This window comes from Myotis myotis, unplaced genomic scaffold (assembly GCF_014108235.1).
Source record: "Myotis myotis isolate mMyoMyo1 unplaced genomic scaffold, mMyoMyo1.p scaffold_m19_p_8, whole genome shotgun sequence".
Lineage (NCBI taxonomy): Eukaryota > Metazoa > Chordata > Mammalia > Chiroptera > Vespertilionidae > Myotis > Myotis myotis.
This window is the reverse complement of record NW_023416390.1, coordinates 27931225-27958696: the sequence shown is the minus strand read 5'-3', so window position 1 is coordinate 27958696 and position 27472 is coordinate 27931225. Positions and strand designations below refer to the sequence as shown.

The 27472-nt window shown below is 45.8% G+C and overlaps 1 protein-coding gene and 1 long non-coding RNA gene across 2 annotated transcripts in view; both read left to right on the top strand.

The window, feature by feature from the left end:
- The first annotated feature begins 4036 nt into the window (after positions 1-4036).
- On the top strand, positions 4037-6380 carry LOC118661525. Its single transcript, XR_004969358.1, has 3 exons — positions 4037-4137; positions 4536-4629; positions 4753-6380. It is a non-coding gene; the product is annotated as an uncharacterized LOC118661525 (long non-coding RNA).
- A 2624-nt stretch (positions 6381-9004) lies between these two features.
- The window catches only part of IRS1 (insulin receptor substrate 1), a 56889-nt gene continuing 38421 nt past the window's right edge, over positions 9005-27472 (top strand). Inside the window, exon 1 of the mRNA XM_036319617.1 lies at positions 9005-13762. Coding sequence (XP_036175510.1) covers positions 10046-13741 — 3696 coding nt within the window. The 5' untranslated portion in view covers positions 9005-10045 and the 3' untranslated portion in view covers positions 13742-13762. The remainder of the gene's footprint in view (positions 13763-27472) is intronic.

The window sequence follows — 27472 nt, the reverse complement described above, 5'->3', positions numbered from 1 at the left end:
AATCCATCTCCTGACGCTGAGCAGTTTCTGTTGCTAGTCATGGAAGCAACCCAGTAGATCAAGGTGCCCACAGTGTAACTGTCAGCAACTGCCTACTCCCCAGGGGACATTAGGGATGGAGGGTGGCTTGTTTGCTTCTTACTGCAATTTTTGCTGCTTGTTGGGCCCATGGCCCTGGGCTCCTCCCTGTACTGCAGCCCACTCTTTGGGCAGCATCCATGTCAGCCACCGCATCACCCTATGGACTTGGAGAGATAGGGACCTAGCACCAACACGCTGACTTCTGGCGACTGCTTTTTCTGTGAGTTACAATAAAGCCGTTCATCTCTGAAAAAGAAGAGTGATCAGATGTCCTTCCAACCTCCCAACACTCAGGATTGAAATGCCATCATCTTTGCTGCCCTAATGATTGTCCCTAACATCCCATCCGTTTCCAAAGCCCATCATCTTCACCTCTGAAGGTTTCTGCACCTTCATTTTACCAGCACAAACCTAACCCTGGGCCTCATCATCTCACTTAATCTATTGAAACAGACTCCTAACTAGCCTACCCCTGCCCCAGGTTTCCATTTTATTCTATTTCCTGCATCTGCTCATGTTACTTCTCCTGTTTATCATACCAAGTGCTCCTCATTATTAATGCAGTAAGTCTGAGCTCTTTGCTCTGCATTCAAAATCATCTATGTGGGCCCTCAAAGTTATGATGTAATAACGTTCAATTCTATAATTGAGCACTGAGTGTCTGCTATGCACCAAGTGTATGTTACTAGATGTTCTGAATGATTCTCAAATAAAGAGGACACACTTCTCAAAGAGTTTGTAGTTGCCACTTCTTATAGTGGCCATTATGATGGTTTCCAGGTTCTGAATGCCTCAGACAGGACACATGTTCCCTCTGCTCCAGTCCACATGGAATACCTGCTTTTCTTCATGACTTCCCCACCATCACTCATATAGTCCCAGGCCTGGAATGGTTTCTTCTTCTTTTTTATATATTTTTTATTGATTTCAGAGAGGAAGGGAGAGCGAGAGAGAGAAGAAACATTAATGATGAGAGAGAATCATGGATCGGCTGCCTCCTGCATGCTCCCTACTGAGGATCAAGCCCACAACCTGGGCAAGTGTCCTGACTGGGAATCAAACTGTGACCTCTGGTTTATGGGTCATCACTCAACCACTGACTCACACCGGCCGGGCTGGAATGGTTTCTTTCTTTAACACATATTTATTGCTTACCCCAAAGCAGTGGTCAATGTCACATCAATTCTCTTCTTTCTGAGAACAAATGTAAAATGCATCTGGTAATATAAAAAGAATAAAGTAGATTAAGAGGTCAAACTGACTCATTCTTGAAGGATGAAATTTCTGTGCTCCTCACCACTGTATGGACTGTATGCTAGAACCTGTTTTGCAGGGAGGTGGGGGAGATGAGGAGTGAAGGGACTAATACCATTCAAAACACATGGTTGAGAACAACAATCATGATGATGGATAATATTTATTAAGTGCTAAAAATATAATCAGTATCCATTTAAAACCTTACACTGATTAATTGAGATACTATTATTCCCCTGGTATTGATACTTGAGACATGAGGGAGGTTAAGTTGTCAACATTTGCAGTGATAATATATGGCAGATCCGACTGAACCAAGGCAGTTCAGTTCTAAGGCCTACTAGTAAACCAACCACCATTCCATGATTTGACCCACAGGATACCAAGGTGCTCTTAACAAAAGATGGAATAAATGAGTGATGGTTAGATGTCCAACAGATTTTCATGTCAATTACCTCCCTGCCGCCAATCTCTTCTCCTGTAAGTCCATCCTCCAAAAATACATGAGTGATTTATTCAACATGAAAGTCCAACTTTGTCATTATTCTGACTAAATAATTCAATGGCTCCCACTACTGGAGAGAGAAACCACCATTATACATTGCTTTGCAATGAAATTTATGAGGTGGTGTGTCAGTTTAAGAAATCTTCTACAAAACATCTAAACACCTGGTATAGAAGGAAAAGTTTATCTTGTGAGTTGTTGTATTAGCCATTATGAAGAGAATCCTTATTGGATGTCATTGACAGACAGTTGCATGAATATTTAGTTTTTATGCCCAGAAATCTGCCTTTGGGGAGGCATTACAACAAAGTCAGGGAAGCTCACGGGGGGCAGGGGGGAAGCGGCAAAAGGGAGAATGGTTAAACACAAGGGCTTTGGAGCCAGAGTTTGCAGGACTGAGCTCCAGCTGCCTTGCCTACAGCAACCTCAAGTGCAATTGGAGGAAAACATCTTCCTCGTGGGATTGCTGTGAGGACTGAATGAGGTAACATATTAAAGAGCTTAAAACAATGTCTACATAGAAATTTCTAATAAAGTGATAATATTTATATATCGTTAAAATTTTCATTGTTCTATACTTTAGTTATATTTATAGTCGTTTACATAGTAATATGTGAATGCAGTTTTCAAAAACAAGAAATAGAAGAAAATATGGAAAAAATAAAAGATGATCTTCTCCTAGGGAGAGCATTGCTAAGATTTCTCAATTTGCCCTTCTAGAATTTTCTGTGTATATAAAAACATACACGTTCTTTTATTTAAAATAAAAACATAAAAGATAGCATTTATGGTAGTTTTTCACCTTGCCTTTTTTTCTGTGAAGATTGTTCCATAGATCTACTAAATTATCTTTAATAGCTATGCAGTATGTCAACATGTAAATGTGGTAAACTTACTTAAGTTCTCTATTGGTGGACATGTATGTTATTTTCAGTCATTCTCTGTGACAACATTCATTTCCATGAATATGCTTGTATGATTATTTCTATAGAATCCATTTCCACAAGTGGAATTGCTAGGTACATTGTATATGCATTTGAAAGTTTTATAGCTCTTGTTCAACTGCCTTCTGAAGAGGCTGAGAGAATTTATATTCCTACTCAGTTGTAATATAGAGAAGTTATTTAAATATACATTCTATAAGCCACTCAATTTTCTTAGGCCAATTTTCTCTCTGTCCCAGAAAACCCCAAGCTATGTTCCTGCCTCCTTGCCTATAATCTTGTTTTATTCTGAACCTGGAATTACCCCCCCTTTTTTTTTCATTTGTCTATCTCCAAGGGTGGGGAACCTTTTTATCTGGCAAGGGCCATTTGGATATTTATAGCATCATTCACAGGCCATATAAAATCATCAACTTAAAAATTAGCCTGATATATTTGGTCAAACATTTAATTAACTCAGCCCTAATGCCTTTGCAGGAGGCAGACCAAATGATTTCTCGGACCTTACATGGCCCTGATTCTAAGCCCTACCCATCTGCATTAGTAGAACATACTCAACTGCAAGTAAAACTCAAATGAAACTAGCTGAAGGAAAATTAAAGGGGGAATTGAGGATAGTTATTGCAAGGGTTCTAGGTAATCATAGAATTGAAAGATGAGCTACAGATTCCACGGCAGTTCTAAGGACCTAGGACTGGAACCCACACATACACCTTCCAATTCCCTATTTCCAACTCTCCATATCTATATATGACCTAATTATCTTACGTGCTAGATTGATAGGTCCCAAAGCTGTCAAAGATGTGAAAGTTTACATAAAAGGTATCAAATTATAAACATGAAATGTGTTTTGCACTGGCAACGTCTGGCTGTCCCTACTTTTGTTGTCGTCTCATGCGTCATTACATGGAATTCAATGAAGATCAGAAAGCACTGGCTGACTGTCCAGAAAAATCATTCCTCCCAAATACCAAGGAGTCAAAATTCCACTGTTATTCTTTAGAATTATATCCTTTAAGTGGAAATTGTCCAGCAACAATTCTGGGGCCATCTCTTCCCTACCTCCCTGACTAGAATGCTTTGGAAGTGCCCCTTCCTCGCGCTCTCCGTGGTCCTGAACCACCCCCTAGTAGTGCCTCTTGCAGTGGCAGAGAAAATGTGATGAGGTGGGAGGGCGAGGATTAGGGAAGCTGTTCAGGGAACAAAGAAAAGATTTTATTCTTAAACCTTTATTTTTCAGTACTCTCAGTTACCAACAACAACAACAACAAACCAAAAACAACTCAATCAACCTTGGCCAACAGAGAGAGCAAGCAATTTTGTGGGAGGCAAATGTCCCTGTGCACAAACAAGGTCACTTGGGGGAATGGACAGGTCACCACTGGGCAGAGACAGAATGGGTCATCTGCCATTTGCAGTTGACATGCAAAAAATTATACATGGATTTTATTTATTGTAACTTATATCATGATGGAAAAATTTCTAAACTAAAGCAATAATAAAATCTCACAGTTCATAGAGACATGCTTAAGTATATTTTGTAGTTCTAGAAATATTCCAAGAGTTACAGTTTTCACTCTTTGGCAAATTGTGTATCTACTAATGATGTAGCCATTTTTATTTTACATAATTATGCTGTTGGGTGTTGATTTATTTTACATAAGATTGTATTTCTTGTTTTCTAGCTTAAGACTAAGTGAGTAGTATGGATATTTGTCCTTTTAATGCACTAAGCTACTTTCCATTCACAGATGTTTAAGAAAAAACAACTCTTCATACTTGTCAGAAGAGAGATTTGATACCCGTGATTGAAAAGAGAGAAGCCCCAATGCAAGGATGCCTCAGGTAAGTAGAGCTTTTATTGCTGCTCTTCTCATTGTATGTAGACATGTGACACTAAAATGTACAGACCCTGCTTGTGTGTCACAGCACCATCTTACTCTGCCTTTGGATTAATCTGTCATTTAGAGCTCTGCTACTGAGGGTGGTCCCCACCCCCACCCAGAAGATTCAGCATCACCTGATGTGTGTTAAAAATGCAGACCCTCAGCCTGCCCTAGATCTTGGGAATCAGAACCTGAATGTTAACAAGATCTGCAGATCTAAGAAGCATTGACTGAGCAGATTCTCAAGCCAAATGTGACTTCCTAGCTCACTTTTAATTTCATTATTTCACATTTTTTAATCTAAAAGCAAGAAAAATTTAATTACAAGAGGAAACAAGGTTATCAGAGGGAAAAACATCTTTGGGCTCTCCTATTGTACTGTCTGTGATCAATGACTTTAAATCAGAAGGCAGTTGATTGTTTTGGGGTCTCATTTGCCTTGTGCCTACTTTTCTCATCAAAGAGATCACAGCACTCTGTATTATCTGGTCTTACATCTTCACTGAAAGCTTCCTGTGGGCAGGGCCATGTCTTAGATATCTAAATACTCAGTGCCTAACCTAATGCCTAACACAAGAAGGTGCTCCAAAACATTGGAATGGCAACACATAAGCAAATAGATAACCAATCACTTACCTGGGTTACATCCACCCTTCAAGTTCAAGCTTACAACTCCTCTCCTTCATAAAGATTTCTTCAGTTATTTCATCCACCATGCTGTCCACCTGCTGTAAGTAAATATCACTTATTTGAGATTTAACACACACACACACACACACACACACACACACACACACACATACATACAAATGACTTTAGTTGTCAATTATCTTTATTTTGTATCTCTCTTATTACCCCATCCAAGCTGTAAAAAGGTATCTCTTTTGATATATTTTATATTGCCTTGCAGAGTAGGCATTCGAATATTTGTTATGCTTGAACTACCTTAAAATAAAAATAGACATTAACATGAGAAAATCTACAAGCTTTGATTTTCCTTCAAGCATAATTCTCAATTGCCAAAATTAATTCTAGAGATGACAATATTTAAACAGCTCCTCCAGCTGTGACCTATTTATCTTAACTAAAGCATCTGTTTTGATATATGAAATACTTTCTAATTTTTAAATGGTTGGTTACATCTTTAGCCAACTCAATTCTTATTTCTGTTATGACAGTAGTTTATGCTTCTCTATGCTTCTCTATGTTGACCATAGTTAAATTGGTTAATAAAAGTTTATAACTAGAGATCATTTTAAGGATATATGTAATAATTTATAAAGTTTGCATGATGTCCCTGATAGCACCACACAGACCAATATTTCCATTTTGAAACTAACTGTAGAGATATTGCTCAATAGTGCACCCGTGGCATGGAAGGTTTTAATGCCTGGAATTATAACTACATTTGTGAATATCAACACAGCTGCTCCAGGGTACACCTTAGTCTATTACACAAATCATCCCTAAGTGTCCTATAGATGGCAGCATTGAGCAATATATTTGGTACTATGTGGCATTTTGGTTTCTGTAAATTTTCAGTTAGGAGTAAATTTTTCAAATAGTGTATATCATTATAGTATACCACAAGACTAATTTAGTGTAAGGTGACAGGATGATACTTGTAGTTGTTTAAATTACTTCACTTAGATTCCACAAAAACATCTCTTTCTATTTGTATATAAAATGCAGCAATGTTTATTTCCAGAATTATCACAACCCATTAATAAAAAAAATGTAGAGAACAAATGGATCTACTATTGTACAATTATAATAAATATTAACCACCTTTAACATTGATAGTAAAACATCAGCAACTAGGAGGAAATGGCAATACCTAGTATCTGATGATCAGTGATTATCTTCCACATGAAACCCATTGGTCTGACCAGAATTTGTCATAGCAATCTGGCTTATTTCATGATTTCTAGCCAATAAGTTAGCCACTGACGTTGAGTTTTTAAAGCAGAAACCCTTTCCCACTGAGACATTTTTTAAAAAGCTTTTATAATAATTTTTCTTATATGATCAAAATCCTAACCTTTCTGTGAAGGTTATTGTAGAATATTTGAAAATTAAATTGATCTTCCTGCCCTCTTCTTTTAGGAAAGAGTTCAATATTTTGTTTTCCATAGAGGTGTGTTCCTTTTATTTAGCTTTTATTTATTTATTTATTTATTTTGGGGGGGGGGTGTCATTTAAAAAGTAAAATTCTTGGGATTTAGATCGTCTTCCTACAAAATATGAAATAACCCCACCCTGAGCTAAACGTCAAAACCGTAAAAAGCCCTTTGGCCTTAGATTACATTGTTACTAGTAAACAACCCTTTATCTTTTTTCTTGCCAAGGGTGAAACCCCATTCAGTTACACTTTACTACTAACTTCATGCTTCCCTGCTCCACCCACCCCTCCCCTGCTCCGCATCAAGCAAGCTATACCCTCAGAATCTCGGCCACTGTTATTGCCGCCTATTACCAGTTCCAAATACGTATATGCTATTTATAGCTCTGCCGTAGTGGGCACGTGTGCCCACATAGCCAAGCTGTCAGAAGGAAAGAGGGCGGGCTTTCAATTCAACAGTGTGTACACAAATTACAGATTAACCAGGTTCAGATGAGGTTGCATGATGGCAGGGAACAAAAAGGTGAAAGGAGAAATGAGAAGCTCCTGGGCTTCGCTTGGGGATCGCCCTTTTGCAGATGCCGAGTCCCCAGAATTCACGTATCACACGCTGCTGAATGGCGTTTACCGTTCTTTTTAAAAAAAAAAAAAAAAAAAAATTTCCCCTACGCTTCGCAACCTACCTTGGTACCCCTACCATCTCTCCCTACCTCCCCTCCTGTCAGGCAAAACTTGAAAGACAGGGAACCCCACCAATCAGCAGGCTTCTCCGAGAAACTCCCCCCGCCCCTCACCCTGCCTGAAGGCCCAGCGCCTCGATGCTGCGTTTTCCCCGCCAGCATCCCGCAGTGCCTGAGAGCTGGCAGCCGACCGGGGTCTCCCGCGGGAAGAGGAGACGGAAACCCCGAGCGGACCAGGAATGGGGTGTAAAAATAAGACAGCATTAAACCGAACGCCAAACGTCATCTGCGTAGGGTCTTTAATACCAGCGGGCAAGTAGGGGACAAGCTGCCCGTTTACAGGTCAGCTTAAAAATACATAGAAACTTCGGGGAGCGTTTGCTTGTGGTGACTGATCCCGCAAGGTCAACTAAGAGTCTCTCGAAGTAGACCCAGGCTGCTGACCTGTTCTCGCGAAGTACCCATGTTCCTGTACAGTCGAGCTGGCACCATCCTTGTTTTCTCCCCATTATCCCTGCGGTCAAGGGTAAAGATTTTATGGGGTAGTTCAATGGGTGTGGAAGCTATGTGTGAAACAAACACTTCAGCCAATATTTACACAGTAGGCCTCAGGAGTCCTCTGTAGGTCCCTAACATATTTTTTTTTAAAAAATCGCAAATAGATTTCCGAATATGATAAGGGGCATCTCATTTTCTCCCCTTGCCTTCACCTCTAAATGTGAATCCCCGCCCCTCGCTAGGATGGGGGAAGAGGAGAAGCCGAGAGATTTAAATGTTCTTCCTAATTAATCAGCAGCTAACCTCACTGCGACGGGCACAGGGTGCTTCCCAGGAATTCCCTCTTCCCCTTTTTGGAGTGACCAGAAGGCCCCATCTCTGCCCTTGGGCGACCCTCTGCTCCTTCGAGATATCTCCCTGCAGCAAATGCGGTGTTTGCGAGGAGCAGGCTGGCCCACAAGTTCCTTAGAAAATCGTATAAAAATCCAGATCTCACCACAGCCTATCACCCCGAAACTGAAATGCAGCTTTTCTATTCCCTGGAGAAGAAAGCCCTGACTAGAAACCTACCTCCCGAGGGGTTCATTTTACCTGTTAGGTAAGATGCAGCCCGGCTCCGGCTCCCCCTCCTCTCCCGGCGGCCCTCCCACTCCGGGCTCTCTAGCCGCAGTGCACCCCCGCCGCCCCCCACCCTCACTCCTGCGTCTTCCCGAACTCGCCCCCACCCCGCGCCGTTTTCCCAGACTCCCTTCGTGCTTTCGGGTGACCACCCAAACACCCCAGCCCGCGCCCGCGCCCGCGCCGGGGATTCCTGCGGGCCGGGGGCGCCCTGGGTGGCGCGCGGGGAGGAAGGCGCTGCGCCCAGTCTGGCGGCCGCGCAGGGGCGCTGGCTGAGCGCAGCGCGGAGGCCTGGAGCGGGCGCCGCTGCGGCACTGCCGGAGGGAGAGGGGGGCGGAGAGGGGCGGGCGCGGGGCGGGCTCGGCCGGGAATGTAGGGACCCAGGCGGGAGCCTCCCGGCGGCGGCGGCAGCCGGGCTGCGGAGCGCGGAGGCTCCGTCACGTGTTTTTCTCCTCCGAGTGAGACGGCGGCGCGGTCGGTCGGAGGGGGCCGGCGCGCGGAGCCAGACGCCGCCGCTTGTTTTGGTTGGGGCTCTCGGCAACTCTCCGAGGAGGAGGAGGGAGGAGGGGAGAAGTAACTGCAGAGGCAGCGCCTCCCGGGAAGAGGCGTCTTCCCCGACTCCTTCCCAAACCTCCTCCCTCGCCGCCCGCCCTTGTCCCCTCCTCTCCTCCCCTGCCGACTGGAGCGAGGGGCAGGGATGTGCCTGTCCCTCCGGCGCGTCCCCAGCTCTCCCGGTTGCCTAGTAGCGTTTCGCGTGGAAAAGCCACTTTCTCCGCCTGCCGAGATGGGCCCGAATGGGGGCTGCAGAGGACGCGACTGCGGGTGGCGGCAGCAGCAGCAACAGCCGCAGCGCCGCGGTCTCTGCGATTGAGCTGGTATTTGGGCGGCTGGTGGCGGCGGGGACTGTTGGGGGGTGGGAGGAGGCGGAGGAGGAGGCGGAGGAGGAGGAGGAGGGAGAACCCCGTGCAACGTTGAGACTTGGCAGCTCGCCTCCCCCTGCCCAAGGATATTTAATTTGCCTCGGGAATCGCTACTTCCAGAGGGGAACTCGGGAGGGAAGGCGCGCGCGCCTGGAGGGGCAACCTGGGGACCCCTGGCCGCTGTCGCCTGCCTGCTCGGGACTCCGGCTCGGGCGGGGAGAGATGCATCTACACTCCTTCCCAGAGACTTGGCTCTGTGAGGATCCGGGCTGCACACCCGCCGGACGCACTGCCTCTCCCCCGGGTGTTTGCATGAAACGCCCGTAAACTCTGGCCGGGGCTCTCTCCTCGTCGTAGCCGCAGCGTCCTGCTTGGGCTGCCCCTTCCCAGCGCGGGGGGGCGGCGTGGATTTCGGAGTCGGGGTTTTGGCCGCCTCCAGCCCTGTTTGCATGCGCGGGGCCTCGGCGAGGAGCCTCCGCCCCCCACCGGGTGGTTTTTCGGCGCCTCCCTCTGCTCGGCGGAGGTGGTGGCGGCAGCATGGCGAGCCCTACCGAGACCGAGGGCTTCTCGGACGTGCGCAAGGTGGGCTACCTGCGCAAACCCAAGAGCATGCACAAGCGCTTCTTCGTGCTGCGGGCGGCCAGCGAGGCGGGGGGCCCGGCGCGCCTGGAGTACTACGAGAACGAGAAGAAGTGGCGGCACAAGTCGAGCGCCCCCAAACGCTCGATCCCCCTCGAGAGCTGTTTCAACATCAACAAGCGGGCTGACTCCAAGAATAAGCACCTGGTGGCCCTCTACACCCGGGACGAGCACTTTGCGATCGCAGCGGACAGCGAGGCCGAGCAGGACAGCTGGTACCAGGCCCTCCTGCAGCTGCATAACCGCGCCAAGAGCCACCACGACGGGGCTTCGGCCCCCGGGACAGGAGGCGGCGGGGGCAGCTGCAGTGGCAGCTCCGGCGTTGGCGAGGCTGGGGAGGACCTGAGCTTCGGGGACAGCAACCCAGGGCCCGCCTTCAAAGAGGTCTGGCAGGTGGTCTTGAAACCCAAGGGCCTGGGTCAGACAAAGAACCTGATTGGTATCTACCGCCTCTGCCTGACCAGCAAGACCATCAGCTTCGTGAAGCTGAACACAGAGGCGGCCGCAGTGGTGCTGCAGCTGATGAACATCCGGCGCTGTGGTCACTCGGAGAACTTCTTCTTCATCGAAGTGGGCCGTTCCGCCGTGACCGGCCCCGGAGAGTTCTGGATGCAGGTGGAGGACTCGGTGGTGGCCCAGAGCATGCACGAGACCATCCTGGAGGCCATGCGGGCGATGAGCGATGAATTCCGGCCTCGCAGCAAGAGCCAGTCTTCCTCCAACTGCTCCAACCCCATCAGTGTCCCGCTGCGCAGGCACCACCTCAACAACCCTCCGCCCAGCCAGGTGGGGCTGACCCGCCGCTCACGCACCGAGAGCATCACAGCCACCTCTCCCGCCAGCCTGGTGGGCGGGAAGCAGGGCTCCTTCCGTGTCCGCGCCTCCAGCGACGGGGAAGGCACCATGTCCCGCCCGGCCTCGGTGGACGGCAGCCCCGTGAGTCCTAGCACCAACAGGACCCACGCCCACCGGCATCGGGGCTGCTCGCGGCTGCACCCCCCACTCAACCACAGCCGATCCATCCCCATGCCTTCTTCTCGCTGCTCGCCTTCGGCCACTAGCCCTGTCAGTCTGTCGTCCAGCAGCACCAGTGGCCATGGCTCCACCTCTGACTGTCTTTTCCCGCGGAGATCTAGTGCTTCTGTGTCTGGTTCCCCTAGTGATGGCGGCTTCATCTCTTCCGATGAGTATGGATCCAGTCCCTGCGATTTCCGAAGTTCCTTCCGCAGTGTCACCCCAGATTCCCTGGGCCACACCCCACCGGCCCGCGGGGAGGAGGAGCTGAGCAACTACATCTGCATGGGAGGCAAGGGGGCCTCCACTCTCGCCGCCCCCAATGGTCACTACATTTTGCCTCGGGGTGGCAATGGTCATCGCTACCTCCCAGCCACGGGCTTGGGCACGAACTCGGCTCTGGCCGGGGATGAAGCGGCCAGCGCTGCAGATCTGGATAATCGGTTTCGCAAGCGGACTCACTCAGCTGGCACCTCCCCCACCATTTCCCACCAGAAGACGCCATCGCAGTCCTCCGTGGCTTCCATTGAGGAATATACAGAGATGATGCCTGCCTGCCCACCAGGAGGTGGCAGTGGAGGCCGACTGCCCGGCTACCGCCACTCCGCCTTCCTGCCCACCCAGTCCTACCCTGAGGAGGGTCTGGAAATGCACCCCCTGGAGCGCCGCGGAGGCCACAGCCGCCCAGACTCCTCCACCCTCCACACGGATGATGGCTACATGCCCATGACCCCAGGAGTGGCCCCAGTGCCTGGCAGCCGGAAAGGCAGTGGGGACTACATGCCTATGAGCCCCAAGAGTGTGTCTTCCCCGCAGCAGATCATCAACCCCCTCAGACGCCATCCCCAGAGAGTGGACCCCAATGGCTACATGATGATGTCCCCAAGTGGCAGCAGCTCCCCCGATACTGGGGGTGGGCCCAGCAGCAGCAACAGTGCTGCCCCTTCTAGGAATAGCTATGGGAAGCTGTGGACAAATGGGGTTGGGGGCCACCACTCCCACCCCCTGCCACCCTCCAAACCACCCTCGGAGAGCAGTGGTGGGAAGCTCTTGCCTTGTACAGGTGACTACATGAACATGTCACCGGTGGGGGACTCCAACACCAGCAGCCCCTCTGACTGCTACTGCGGCCCTGAGGACCCCCAGCACAAGTCAGTTCTCTCCTACTGCTCATTGCCAAGGTCCTTTAAGCACACCCAGCGCCCGGGGGACCTGGAGGAGACCGCCCGGCACCAGCACCTCCGCCTTTCCTCCAGCTCTGGTCGCCTTCTATATGCTGCAGCAGCCGAAGATTCCTCCTCCTCCACCAGCAACGACAGCCTGGGTGGGGGATACTGTGGGGTGAGGCCCGAGCCCAGCCTCCCGCATCATCTCCACCATCAGGTCCTGCAGTCCCATCTGCCTCGAAAGGTGGACTCAGCTGCGCAGACCAACAGCCGCCTGGCTCGGCCCACGAGGCTTTCCCTGGGGGACCCCAAGGCCAGCACCTTACCTCGGGCTCGAGAGCAGCAGCAGCCGGCCCTACTGCTTCCTCCAGAGCCCAAGAGCCCAGGGGAATATGTGAATATCGAATTTGGGAGTGATCAGCCTGGCTACTTATCTGGTCCCGTGGCATCCCACAGCTTGCCTTCTGTCAGGTGTCCATCCCAGCTCCAGCCAGCTCCCAGGGAGGAAGAGTCTGGCACTGAAGAGTACATGAACATGGACCTGGGGCCTGGCCGGAGGGCTACCTGGCAGGAGAGCCCTGTGGTCCAGCCGAGCAGAGTGGGTCCTGCACCTCCAGGGACTGCCAGCACATGCAGGCCTACCCGGGCAGTGCCCAGCACTAGCACTCGGGGTGACTACATGACCATGCAGATGGGTTGTCCCCATCAGAGCTACGTGGACACCTCTCCAGTTGCCCCTGTCAGCTATGCTGATATTCGGACAGGCATTGTGGAGGAGGCGAGCCTTCCCGGGGCTATAGCGGCTGCTCCCTCCTCATCCTCAACAGCCTCTGCTTCCCCCACTGCGCCTCAAGGAGCAGGGGAGCTGGTGGCCCCACAGGGGTCCGGGGGCACGAGTGCCTTCACCCGGGTGAACCTCAGTCCCAGTGGCAACCAGAGTGCCAAAGTGATCCGTGCAGACCCGCAAGGGTGCCGGAGGCGGCATAGCTCCGAGACCTTCTCCTCCATGTCTAGTACCCCCCGGGCCGGCAACACGGTGCCCTCAGGGGGGGCTGCAGTAGGGGGCAGCAGTGGTGGCAGCAGCAGCATTGAGGATGTGAAACGTCACAGCTCTGCTTCATTTGAGAACGTGTGGCTGAGGCCTGGGGAGCTCGGGGGAGCACCCAAAGAGCAGGCTCAAGTGTGTGGGGCTGCAGGGGGTTTGGAGAATGGTCTGAACTACATAGACCTGGATTTGGTCAAGGACTTCAAACAGCACCTCCAGGAGCACCCCCCTCAAGGGCAGCATCCCCAGCCCCCAACCCTTCGTCATCCTCCGGGCAGCAGTGAGAGCAGCTCTACCAGCCGCTCCAGGGAGGATGTAAGCGCCTATGCCAGCATCAGTTTTCAGAAGCAGCCAGAGGACCTCCAGTAGCTCAACGGAACATCACAGCAGGTGCGTTTCATGGTGACAAAGTCAGAGACAAATTTACTCTAACCTTGTGCTTGAATTCTGCTTCTCTTTGCTTCTGCCCCGTCCCTCTCTTTCATGTTTCTTCCTTAAGGAGTGCACTCAGGAGGGGGGTGGGAGAGGTTAGGGCACATAAGATGCTCACCCCACAGTGACACCTGGCTGATAGTCTCTAGTCAGTTGTATAAACCGGTAGGAGCAGCCACACAGGAGGGCTGTTTCATTGGAGGTTCCTGACTGTAGTATTTCTAAGACATGTATTCTATAATGGCAGTTCTGAGGTTTGTGAAGTTCATATATAAGAACTTTTATCTCCTCATAGAAGTTTACTTTTGACTGTATATTTTGACTGGAACAGACAATTCTTCTACAAAAATATTTGTTAGAACAGGGGTAAACCTTCGTTTAAAATCATTTCTCAGAGCTCTTAGTTTGATCTTGATAAGTTGTTCTGTATACTTTAGTTCTGTGATTACACAATACCAAGGTAACAAGAATAGCAGTAGGAAACATCAGTTTTTATTCACGCTCTCCTAAAATGATTCAGGAGTAAGAGATTGTTTAGGCTTACATATTTAGAAAGAAATACCTCTCTACCTGTGACCCTTTAGAAAGTAATTATGGGTGATGCCTCCTTTTGGTTCCTGAACCAGGATTTATGAAATATTCACACGCGGACCCACCACCTCACAGGCATGGCTGCTTTTATACAGGGTATACAGTGAAGTCTGCAGACGCCTGGGACCCATTATTAGTTAAGAGTTATGGTAATTCAACCCAGTGTGTCTGCTCACAGTTGTTTATTCTTGCAAAGGCCTGCACAGAGACATCACACAGATCATTTGGGGGCTCCTGTGCATCGTCTGTAAAATTACTTAACATTTTTATGTTGAAAGAAGGCATATTAAGTCAGGGAAATGGAGGGGTTTATCCTGTACTCTTCATTTTTTGGCTATTTATTGTTTGCCTTTAAGTTCCAGAATAGATAACCTCATGAAATGTTGAAAGGTGGCTTTCGGTCTTCTGTGGGTAAAGCTGTATTGAAAATGAAAAGCACTTGTAATAGAAATTAGCTCGCCCTTCCTTCTGTTGAGCCTATTTTCTGGTGGTCATCATTGTGGGAAGAAGAGAGGAGTATAATTCACAAATAATGTGATGAGTTGGCAAATGCAGAAGTTTCCAGCATTTGGAAGCACTTTATTCTGACAAAGAGTTTATCTTGTGATAGTCTTTTTATATATGCCTCACAGAATGAGCTTTTAGAGTATTATTCTTAATATGTGTCCATTCATAAGAAATTAATTTGTGCATTGGGTTCCTAGTGATAGGTATTTATGTGGTCACAGCTCCTTGGTTCTAACAGTTTCCAGTATTTGAGCCATATTATTTTCTGTTTTGTAGAACAAGGTGTAAGTATATGAACAAATTAAGATTTTTGGTGATAGGATATAATATAAAAAGCAGCTGTTTGATCAATATTCAGTATTTCTTTTCATGATTCACTAGAAGAGACTTAATTTTGTTCATCAACATGAGCAATAAAAATCTTTGAAGGTTTTTTGAGGAATGTGAATCCTTCTAACACTTTAATCATTTGCGGTGCAAAGTCTTTCATTTATAAAGTAATGACCGTTTGAAGGAAAAATCCCCAGCAGAACTTAAATTTTTGTTGTAAAGGAGATGAAAGAAGAGGCTAAGAAAAAAGTTTTCCTCACCTTTTTCTTAATTTGAAGTTTTCTTTTTATAGAGTAAAATAATATTTGCTCTGAAGGAAATTTATGATCAAGTTGAGTTTTCATTTTTAAAAAGGACATAAATTCCTCCATTATGTGGAAGATACATCAAAAACCAACCAAACAAACAAAATAACCTTCTATTCTTAGTTTTCTTAGGGAAAATATAACATTCTGAAATAATCATAGAATCATTTCCCTAATAATCCTGGGATAGCAGTAGACCATGCTTTAACAGACCATGCCAGACAATTCTACAATGTTTATTTGTAAGATGTAAATGGAAAGAGATGAGGGGTGTGTGTGTGTGTGTGTGTGTGTGTGTGTGTACCAAATGCTACTTGGCTCATGTACACCCTGAATTGTGCTCGCTTGCCTTTGCCCTGTTGAGCTTAAAGATGTGATTTGATAGTCATTTACATACTGAAACAAAAAGAAATCAAACCTGCCCTTGGCAAACAACTTTTCCTAGAAATACGTTACTTTGTGAAAACATTGTCTTTGTAACTTCCTGAGCAACTACTGTCTTTGCCTCTCGTTCCCATTTCGCAGGTAAAACCTGAAACATGGAAGGGAATGAGGTGCTTGCTATGGGGAGTGTGCTCATGTCTCCTAACCCCTCATCTTAAACATCTGCGCTTGTCTAATGATTTTTGCTGTCTATGAAAGGAGAACATTTGTGAGGCATTTTGCTCAGGTGCCCTTTGCTTCACCTCCCGTGCAGCCAGCCACCTTTCTGGTAGGCCTGTGTGTGTCTCTCTAACTTGGCTCTGACCTGATAGCCCCTCTTCCATTCCCTTTGTTTCCTGCCTATGTTCCTGGCATTGCCTCCCCCCCCCCTCCTTTTTTCTCCATTCTAGAATTCCACAGTACTTGTGGCCTACTCTCTGCAGAGTAAATTGAGGGCCCAAGGAGGGCAAAAAGGACACAGCAGCCCAGCTGCCTTTAACCAGCGTTTACCCCAAATTCTCTTTTTCGTTTTGAAACTGCAGCTGGGCAGATAGAGCAGGCTTTGGCAAAGGCACAGACCCAAGCCATCTTTTTAGGTTCCTTTTTTTTTTTTTTTTTTTTTTGGTCAAGGATTCTGTACACCCATCTCCCTCCTTACAGTTCCCCTCGCTGTGTGGCCTTTTTGTCTGGCTCAAACCATGTAGGCTCTGGCACTTTCCCTTTTCCAGGGTCACCTCCGCTTCCTGCATTCCTCCCTATTTATTTGGCACTTGGCTCCCTCTCTCTCCTAGCCCCCTTTTGCCCAGACTTGAGGATTTGGCCTCAGCCGCCCTCGGAAGTCTGCCACCCCGCCCATCCCCAGTGGCCCGAGGGCACCGATGTGGCCTGGGCCCCTTCCGCAGCCCCAGTGGTGGGCGAGCCCATGCCCTTGAGGCCTCGGGGAGCACAGACTGGCTCTGAGGGGGCGGGGCGGACGCGAGTTGATTGGTCTCCCGCCAGAGCCAATCAGCGGGAGGATCAGCCTAGTTGTGCGGGTGGGAGGTGGGGCCAGGGATGGCCGGGGTCCCACAGTGACCCGGGGGCCTGGGGCCCAGGGCGGCCTTTTCCCACCCCTCTCCCTCCACCCCTCCCCTCTAGAGCGGGCAGAACTGAGCCAAACGCGCGGCCCTCCCTCCCCCTCCCAGAGGATGCGCGCATTCAGACTGGAATCCTAAGAATGAGAAATTCCAAGCAGCCCACTTGACCGAGACACACACTTCCTCTTATTTTTAATTGAGAAAAATCCGGGCCCTGGCCATGTGACGTGCCCCATTTTGTTTCCCTCCTCTGGATACTACAGTTTACTAAGAGGCCGTGTTCCTTCATCTTCCTGTCTTAAAATCTGGGAGCTGGAGGGAGCTACAGCACATGGTTGTGGGATTGATGGGGTTGGCTCCGGTCTCTCACATTTACATCCCTAACTAATGGGAGGGAAGAGAAAAAAGGACAGAGAAGGGTTAGGGACAATGGGGGAAAAAATAATTTGCCTAGAAATTGTATTAGGGTCAACACTATATTGAGTGCCCACAGTTTGCAAAGCATGGACAAAAGCTGACCCTTCTAGGCCAAAGGAGCTCACAGTGGAATGAAAATGTCTGATAGGAGCTTGCAAATCTTGAGCATTTAGAGATCCATTGCAAGGGCTCGGATCAGATTCCTTTCTGAGGTTGAAGGAAATAGTGCTTAAGCTCTCAAAACCAGATTTTATTTTTGACCACTGACCGCCCACGTGAAAGCTCCTGGGGACAGCCTGGGCGACCTGGTGTTTGAAACCTGCTAGATTTGTGTTGTGCTCCCTCAAATAATCAAAATGATGTAAGACATGTTACTAGATGGGGCGGAAACTTTGATGAAATTTGTCCTTCCTAAAATAAAGAAGGAAAATGAGAAAGGGAAATACTATGGAAGTATTTTTTCCTCCCCCTCACCTCAGCCCTCTCAACTATGCATTTCTTACCAGCCAAAGTCTCTGAATCTTAAACAAAGACCACAGTTTTCCTTAGGTGATGATAAAAACATCCCAAGTGAACTTGTAAGAAAGAAGGACTGCCCTGGTGTAAGTGCTATGCCCTGATACTGCTTCTGAGCTGTGGAAAAGACTTTCTCTGTTGTTCCAGAAAACTTTGGACATCTAACAATCTTCTTTATTTCTGCCATTGTTTAGATGGCTTTATAGTAAATAAATAAATAAATCCATAAAAATTTCCATATATAATTTATCTGATTGCACCCCCCCCCCCCCCAATAAATACTGTCTCCAGTATTGCCATACAGTAAGGGACTTAGAATTCAAAAGTATATGTGTCTCCTCCCCTCCGCCCCCCCTTTTTTTCCCTTTTTTGGTTTATTAAGATTCCTGGAAATGGCTTTATGCTTTTTTTTTTTTAATATATTTTATTGAGTTTTTTACAGAGAGGAAGGGAGAGGGATAGAGAGTTAGAAACATCGATCAGCTGCCTTCTGCACACCCCCTACTGGGGATGTGCCCGAAACCAAGGTACATGCCCTTGACCGGAATCGAACCTGGGACCCTCCAGTCCGCAGGCCGACGCTCTATCCACTGAGCCAAACCGGTTAGGGCGGCTTTATGCTATCTTGACTGATGCAATGGAAAAGCAGCTCCTTGGAGCCAGAGACCTTGCTTTGTAACAGCCAGTGCCCTTCATTAGCTGAGTGACCTTGGACAAGTCACTTAAGTTCTCTGGACCTATTTCTTCATAGGTAACTTGAGAATTTTGTTCTAAATTATTCTAACCTCTTTTGCAGCTCTAAACATAGGACTGTTTTGTCGAAAATGACTGATAGTATTTAATGGGTCAGTTGTCATGAGGATTCTTTTTGAGGAAGCTGCTGATGGGGTCACAGTGAAGTGCATTAGAATATTCTGTTTTGTACTGTCCCGCAGACACTCTTTATGGTTTGATTAAGGACTGATTTTAACCTTTCTCGTTTGGAGGGAGCATATGCAGGTTTTAACACACTTTAAGACAGACCCTCCTGACTGAACAGGTCTAAATTTTTGGAACTTAATCTAGATTGGATTAGGCTCCTCCTCCCCCCACCCCCCCTTCCTTTTTAAATTGGAATGTGTGAGGGAATTCAAGTCACCTGCTGGTCCTGCATTCTAAGGTCAACTATTGGAAGCATCCCTCCCCATCCCACAGGTCAAGCTTTAACCAATCCATTTCTATGACATTATTCTGCTTATTCTGTTGGAAATCGCTTCTGGAACTGGTGGTCTGTTTATGGATAATGTTTTTTATTTGTACCGTCAGCATCCTACAGTGAGGTGTCCACTTGAGTGAATGGGAAAGATATCTGAGAGGTCAATTGGGGACTATAGGAAATCTTCCATAATTTTTTGTTTAGTTTCCATCTTCTCTGTTAGATGTGTGAAAAAGCTCAACATTTTTCCTGCCGGCAAAATGATTGTCATCCAGCTTTTTTGTGCTTTGGATTTTCGATTAGTTGAGCTATACACGGCTTTGCTGACCCAGTGTTATCTTGGCTGTTGAGTTGGCAGTGTATTCAGAAGTTCCGATCCTTTGGGCATCTCCATGTGGATTTCATAAATCATTAGAATAGTTTGTTGACTCTTTAATTCAGAACATCATTGACTTATCTTTTCCTCCTGTTATACTCAGACTAGAGGCCCGGTGCACAAAAATTTGTGCACTCGGAGGGGGGTCCCTCAGCCCGGCCTGTGCCCCCTCGCAGTCTGGGACCCCTTGGGGGATGACCACCTGCTGGCTTAGGCCTGCTCCCCAGGGGATTGGGCCTAAGCTGGCAATCAGACATCCCTCTGGCAGCCCGGCAGCCCTTGGGGGATGTCTACTTGCCAGCGGGGAGCAGACCTAAGCTGCAGTCGGACATCCTTAGCGCTGCTGAGGAGGCAGGAGAGGCTCCCACCACCACCACTGTACTGGCAGCCATCAGCCTGGCCTTGTGGCTGAGCAGAGCTCCTCCCATGTGAGAGCGCCCTGACCACCAGAGGGCAGCTCCTGCATTGAGCGTCTGCCCCCTGGTGGTCAGTGTGTGTCATAGTGACCAGTCAGTCATTCCCAGTCTTCCTGCTGTTAGGGTCAGTTTGCATATTACCCTTTTACTATATAGGATAGAGGCCTGGTGCATGGGTGGGGCCAGCTGGTTTGCCCTGAAGTGTGTCCCGGATCAGGGTGGGGGTCCCGCTGGGGTGCCTGGCCAGCCTGGGTGAGGGGCTGATGGTTGTTTGCAGCTGATCACACCCCCTTCAGGGTGGGGGTCCCCACTGGGTTGCCTGGCCAGTCTGGGTGAGGGAATGAGGGCCATTTGCAGGCTGGCCGGCGACTGAAGCTCCCAGCCTCTCCTTTTTTTCTTTTCTTTTTTTATCCTGGGATTTATTTACCTTCTATAGTTGAAACTTTGTTGCCATCACTGGAACTGAGAGCCGGGCTCCTTGCTCACTCCAGCTCTGTGGCCACGGCCGGCTGAAAGCAGGTATCTGGGGTTTGTTTAGCTTCTATAATTGAAACTTTGTTGCTTTCGGAGCTCAGAGCCAGGCTGCGGCAGGCGGGGAACCTTGGCTTCCTCCATCACTGGAGCAAGCAAGCCTCCTGCTCGCTTCAGCTGCATGGCTGCCGGCCACCATCTTGGTTGGGTTAATTTGCGTATCTCGCTGATTAGCCAGTGGGAGGCATAGTGAAGGTATGGTCAGTTACCATGTTTGTCTATTATTAGATAGGATATATTTCTTAGCTGTATAGGATATAAATGGTTCTTTTTATTTGGTGGGTTGGTAATTTAGGATAATGGAACATTTCACAATGTTAAGGTTTTGTTTTGCTTTGTTTTAAAGGAAGCCATTTCCTCAATTATTTCCTCATGTTACAGAGTTACTAGAAATTGTATTCAAGGAAAATAGCTTCTTGTGAATTCAGTTTGAAGTCAGTTTCACACTAAAGATTCCGTAACTTGTTTTTATTAATACATTTTGTGTTTAATAGATACTCTCTCTACCACATTTATAATTGTGTAATTATTTTATTTCATTACCTTATGAGTCCATAACTATGTGGCAAACTTCATACTCTCTTTTTAATGTTATTGCAATATGTTCAGAAGTTGTAATCACACTGAATGTTAAATTAACAGAATTATATTTTAATATTAGTATGGCATAATAGCATACAAATTTCATACTAATTTCAAACTAATATGAAAGAAATAGTTACAAAAAGTTACCGTAAAGCTTTCTAAAATATCATCAATTTACTTCTAATCTTGTTTTACATTATGGAATGAATATCTCTCATTCTTAATTGACAGAAAAGGGGGGGCCTGGATTAGATAAATGTACAAAGGGCAAAGGAAACTTTTCCATTTTACTAATATCTTGCTGCAGGCTCTGCTATAATCTGTTCAAATAAATTTGGTTGGATGTTATTTGTGCTTCTTCAATGAGTTGGTAATCTTTGAATAACAGAGCTTTTAAAAATAATGTGTTTGTGTTGAAAAGGCTGCTTTTCTTTTTCAACTCCTTTCTGCATTTTCATGAATGATGGCAGCAGAATTGGATTTGTGGGTCAGACTGTAACTCCAATCATCTCTATCTTCAAGGGGAGAGGAGATTTTGTGGTTTTTGCCCCTCCCTGAATGTTTTATTTAGTAAGCTGAGCTGCGTGCCTTGTTTTTTCCTTTTGTCATCCCATGTTTGTTTTCCCCACTCTGTGTCACCTTTTCACCAGACCATCTACCCCTGACCTGGCCCAGCTAGTGAGCAATAATTGGTTGGCCTGAAGAAGATACCAGAGAAACCTCAGTTGTGGTAAGGGAAAAAGACTGATAAACTTTCCCACCCCACCCCCCCCTTTTTTTTTCTGTTGACCAAAATATACTTTGATGTCAGTTTTCTGATCCTCCTTGACACATTTAGGTCATATTGCTGAACAGTATCACTTAATCTTGAGAAGTTGATAGTTATATTTGTTGAAATGATCAAGGAGGCATTCTTTTATTTTTCTTTATTTCTTTTCGTCTTCAAATATATATTTTGTTGGGTGGCAAACAAACTATACTTTGTAAAGAAAGTCATGATTCTTTTAAGAAGGTTGTGATTTAAGTGAGCCAGGCAAAATTTTAAACATATATGAAAACATAGCAGTTAATGGAAAGTGAAATATTCAGTAATTACTATGTCTTCAACCATTACTCACTTGATATTCTTTAATGATCATTTCCCTGTTCATTTAAAATTTGTTTGAAGGGCTCTATGGCATATGATAAGTAATCACACTTACCCTTGAATGTCAGGGATTGTGGGAAAAATAAGAAGAACTTAAGCATCTCCAGTGCAGGTTTAGAAGCCACCCACCTCCCAACCCCAACATAGATGATCTGACCTTGACCGCTAAACCACTGGTTCCCTCACCCCCCTTTCCTCAGTAAACATCATGGAGCACCTGTTGTGTTCCAAATGGCACATACTTTGTTGAAAGAGGATGGGGGTGGATATTTGGAGGAAAAAAAATGGGAGTGAGGAAGGTTCATCCAAGAGATTACCAAATTTCTTATGGCACAATTTATCTGGATTCAGATAAATCAAGATTCAGAGCATGCAATCCATGGAAGTCAGCATGTTTCATGCTCTGACAGGGCAAAAGTGCCTCCCCACACAGCATCATCCTAACCGTGCTGCTTGCCTCGCAGTGACACAGGTGCACTTACACAGTTTATAAGTCAGTTGAGACTCTCACTGGGGAGAGTGGTCTATTTTCAGATATTCAGCTTGTAAACACAATATTGGCAAGAAGCTAGAAAAAGATATCTTTTGGATCTTTTGTCCAAGGGAAGCAGCCAGGAGAGGGGTCCAGGTGTTAGATGAGCAGGAGTTCAGTGAGTATTTGTTAAGGGTTGATCAGGGTTAGGAAACATGGGGAGAGGGGGCCTGCAAAAGAAAGTGTCAAGTCTTTTCTTTTGGTTTTAGAAGCTCCATTCTTCAAGGACTCCCCTACCCCCTCACCCCCCTGTTCAGTGGGTGGCTTTTCTTTTAGTGGTGAAAGGCTCTAACCCTCCGACCTCTGGTTCCTGTGCTTGCTTCTGGCTGGAAGTCGAAGCTCCTTTGAGAATATGTCATTGCTCTCTCTTAAGTGTGCGCACACACTCTCTTTCTCTCTGTTTTGATGATGTGAGTCATGTTTATTTTGAAGTTTGTACTAGTTCCATCCAGAAACATAAAAAGCATTTTGTTAAGAGCACCACGTTTTGTGATTGCTTGCTGGGCCAATCATACTAATTTTTTTCCTTAAATTTTTCTAGTATAGGCAATAGATGTGCATCCTATAAATTTCAAGTAATTTAAAACTTTTTTTTTTTAAATGTAGAGAGTGAAAAAGTGGTCCCCTCTCACTGTTGTCGCCCAGCTTCTCTTCTCATAGGCCACCATCAATGCTGGGTTTTTTGTTGTTGTTTTGTTTATCTTTCCAGAGATGAACTGCTTGTAATTTTTGAAGCTTAGTAATAAAAAGTTGATTAAATGCCCTTTGCTCAAAGTCCCAAGTTTCTGCACTAAAGGAACACAGCATACAGTATACCTCTTACAATAGACTCACTGCTTTTTCTGTTAAAAGGAAGAAGAAATGTACTCTTTACTTTCCATGCCTCTTTTGAGTTTTGTGTTTGTACAAACTGATTTTTTTCCCCCTGTTCACTTCGATAGTAGTACTCAGGCTCACCTTTTCCCCCCTCCTCTCCATTCCTCACTTAATGAATAACTAGTTCTTAATATAGTATAGTAGGATTAAATATAAAGGTTAAGGATCCTTTTAAAGACTTTCTGAACACCAACTTCTCATGGTTTTGAGAGTTCAAAAGAATTAATGCTTTTTATTGGAGTGGCCTTTCACCATTTCCAACTTTGGGAGCAGTTTATTTTAACATAATATTACATAGAGTAATAAAATAAATTCCTTTACTCTAGTAATTTTCTCTCATTTTCTTCAAAGTTATTAATACTTTGGAGAAAATGAGTGGAATATAGAGAACCTATTACATCTCCTAAGGAAGATATATGTATTACTGAGAGCATTTCTCCTTTGCACCAAAGAGAAACTCTCTAATGTTTAAAAAAAATTACAACTGATGCCCTGATGTTCTTGCTAATTGTGGTCCAGGTAGAGTCTGAATAGAATGGGATTAGTTCTTGTTACAAAACAGAATATGATATTCAAGAATAACAGATAACATTTAAATCAGGATGATCAGCATTTTATCACTTTTGATGACTTGTCCATAAGAATATGCTAAAAGTAAAAATATCAATTTTCTTCCAGATCATTTAGAGTAAGGAGGAATGAAATTCACTAACCTGAAGGAACTTTTTAAAAACCTGTTAAAAAGTTTAGTCTATGGACAGTGGTTCTCAATCTTCCTAATGCCGCAACCCTTTAATACAGTTCCTCATGTTGTGGTGACCCCCAATTTCATTGTTACAAATTGAACATAATTAAAGCATAGTGATTAATGACAAAAACAATATGTAATTATATATGTGTTTTCCGATGGTCTTAGGCGACCCCTGTGAAAAGGTCGTTCAAGTCCCCAAAGGGGTCGCGACCCACAGGTTGAGAACCACTGGTCTATGAAGCTATGTAGTTTTTTAGGTGTGTGCATTGTTTAGCTTTGAAGTGTGACAAACCATCCCAAAACGGATTGCCTCACTGGGGTGGGGGAGAGAGAGAGAGAGAGAGAGAGAGAGAGAGAGAGAGAGAGAGAGAGATGGATCGGTTGCTTCCCATATACGCCCTGACCTAGAATCGAACCTGCAACCTTTTGGTGCATGGGCCCATGCTCCAACCAACTGAGCCACACTGGCCAGAACCTCTCAATACATCTTTCATTTGTATTTGATGAGTGAGGGCTGGAAGCTCACCTCTAGGAAAAATGTAAAAAATGATACTGAGGCTTCTGGTACCCATGGATGAAGTGCCACTGGTGGCTGGCAACACTACTTATGCTGTTTGTCCTAGGCTAGAGGATTATACCCTCTAACACCCTCAGGCTTAGAGATCAGTGAGTACTGGAGGGAACCCAGAGCCAGAGGACATTAGGCATCTTGTACTATCCTGTTCTGCCCCGTAACCAAGACTGCCCTTTCCCCAGGTTCATGAGCTGAGAACTCTCTCAGAGATCTAGACCCTTCCTGGGTGAGGTGGGAGCACTGGCCAGAAATGGAGTCACAGACTTTTTGGTGGTTTGAAAGAAGTTTTCCCACAGGAGCACAAATCCAGATCTTGGTGATGCAGAGTTGTTAATGATGGGAAAACAAATGTGAATAGTTGTGTGGATGCATCCCAGTCAAAGGCCAGGCCATACTTTTTGTTAACTCCTTGCCGCAGATCTCCTACCTGGCAGTTGACAGTTTTCTTTTACCAGAATCTTGAATGCCTTAAACATTCCTGAAGTTACAGGACAAAATCATACGGGCACAGAATAAAATATGTTGTGGTAGGGGCAGGGGAGGGAGGCCCCTCGCATCTTTTGAGGGGTTGGTAGAGTGTGTATTTTTATGCTGATCTGGACAATTTCCCCCCAACTCCTCCCTCGCTTTCCCTCTCTGCCCTCCCTTCCCAATTCCAGCGCGCACTTTGATCCACAGCTAAACAATAACTTCCTTTCAAAAGCTGATCCATTCCCTCTGGTTGGATTAAGGAATATAAATATTACATTTGTTTAAAGAATGGGTAATGACTTAATTTCTGAAAATATTTTACTTCCACTAGTTAGGTACCCTGGAAGTTATTGAGATTACAATGAAAACTTCCTCTTTTGCCTAACTTGACCACTTTACAGTGTGTGTGTGTGTGTGTGTGTGTGTGTGTGTGTGTGTGTGTGTGTGTGTGTGTGTTTGGAGGAGGTGGGACAGCAGAGGGTTAGGGGGTGGAAACTACAGTCCAATAAAAAGGGTTATATTCCTAACACTAGGTCTTTAAAAATATTTTGCAGCCTGAGCCGTCGGTCCCTCACAAGCCCCTACAAGGGACGACCTTCAGAAAGTGTGCAGGCTTATTGTTTCTCAGGTCTTTGAACTGGGTGAGGAATGTGGCTCAATAGGGAAAAATGAATGGCTGGTGCTTTTAGCCTCCAGCCTGAAACTCGCTGGAGGAATGTTATTGTGTCTTCAAAGCCTGCGTCCCACCAGGCTGTATTTGATGGGCTCTTGAAAAGCGCCTTAGCATTATCAAGTACACAACAAAAACCCTGCCACCCAATTCGATCTAATTCACTGGCTACTTTACACAGATTTTAAATTAATGTCCCTTCTCTAAGAATAGAGTCCCCATGCACCATTCCCTCCGACCCCAACTGAGATGATTCATTTTTTCTCACTAGATAGGAAACTCCAGGCTTTTTGGGGAGTAGCGTGGGGGGCAGGGTGTTGGGGAATATTGTTTTTAAAAATAGTGGCAGGAGGTATTTAGGAAGGTAGAAGAGTTCAGAATGGATTCCCACTATAAGTTAGTAACATTGCATTTGCAGTGTAAAATCAATGCTTTTAAATGATCAGAGGAAATAAAAGTATTTTGTTTATTGGGTATAGTGTACCTAGCGCCCTGCCTCTCTTCTTTCAGAGAGTTTACCCCTTCCTGAGAGATGGTGGAGACCCCTGTTCTGGTTCCAGTTACTGTTTTCATGGCACTCTCTCCCACTGACAATTGTGAGCTATTTCAGAGTAGACCTACTATTCATTCATCAAGGCTCCAGTATCTGAGGAGGTACTCCTAAAACGCGTGCCAAGTGGCAGACTTGTTTATCAATAGTTCAGGAGAAAGTTGTTGAATCGGGAGAGAATGGCTTTAGAAATATCCCAAACAAAAGCCATACTGTGGGGAGATTATATATATATATATAAATTTTTTTTTACTACCTCAAGCCATTTCGTTTGCCAAATATTTTAAAAATCAAATTCAAATGTAACGATATATTTAAAAATAATCAACCAAAATGACAGGAATCCTTGATATGAGTGGCTAGGAAAACTTGGGTAAAATTAATTACAATTGCATCATCCCTATTTCTGAAATCCTTGGATGCTTCCTCTGTTCCCCAAACTGTTCTTTTAAAGATTGACAGAAACTTTGCTTTATTTTGACAAGATTTATTTCTCTGCTTTCAACAGTAGTTCATCAACTTTCATTCTACTAATAAAGTTCTTCTGATGTTAATTGTAGCTTACTGATCTAGGTCATAGCATAGCATTTTTACTGAGGTTTAAAAATATCAAAAGCAATGAGAAAATTATCTGAAAAACAATTATTATATTATAGTTACCTCTATTTTTAAAAGGAGGTCAGTTATTAAGTATGTGATTCATAGAGTCCCCTTCAAATTTGTCCCTATGCTCTTTCCTTTTCTTCATCTTGGGTTTATTGTTGCTAATTAATCCCTCTGTTAAAAGAGGGGTAAGGTCTGAGGAGAGGAATGAAAGTTAAACAAGACC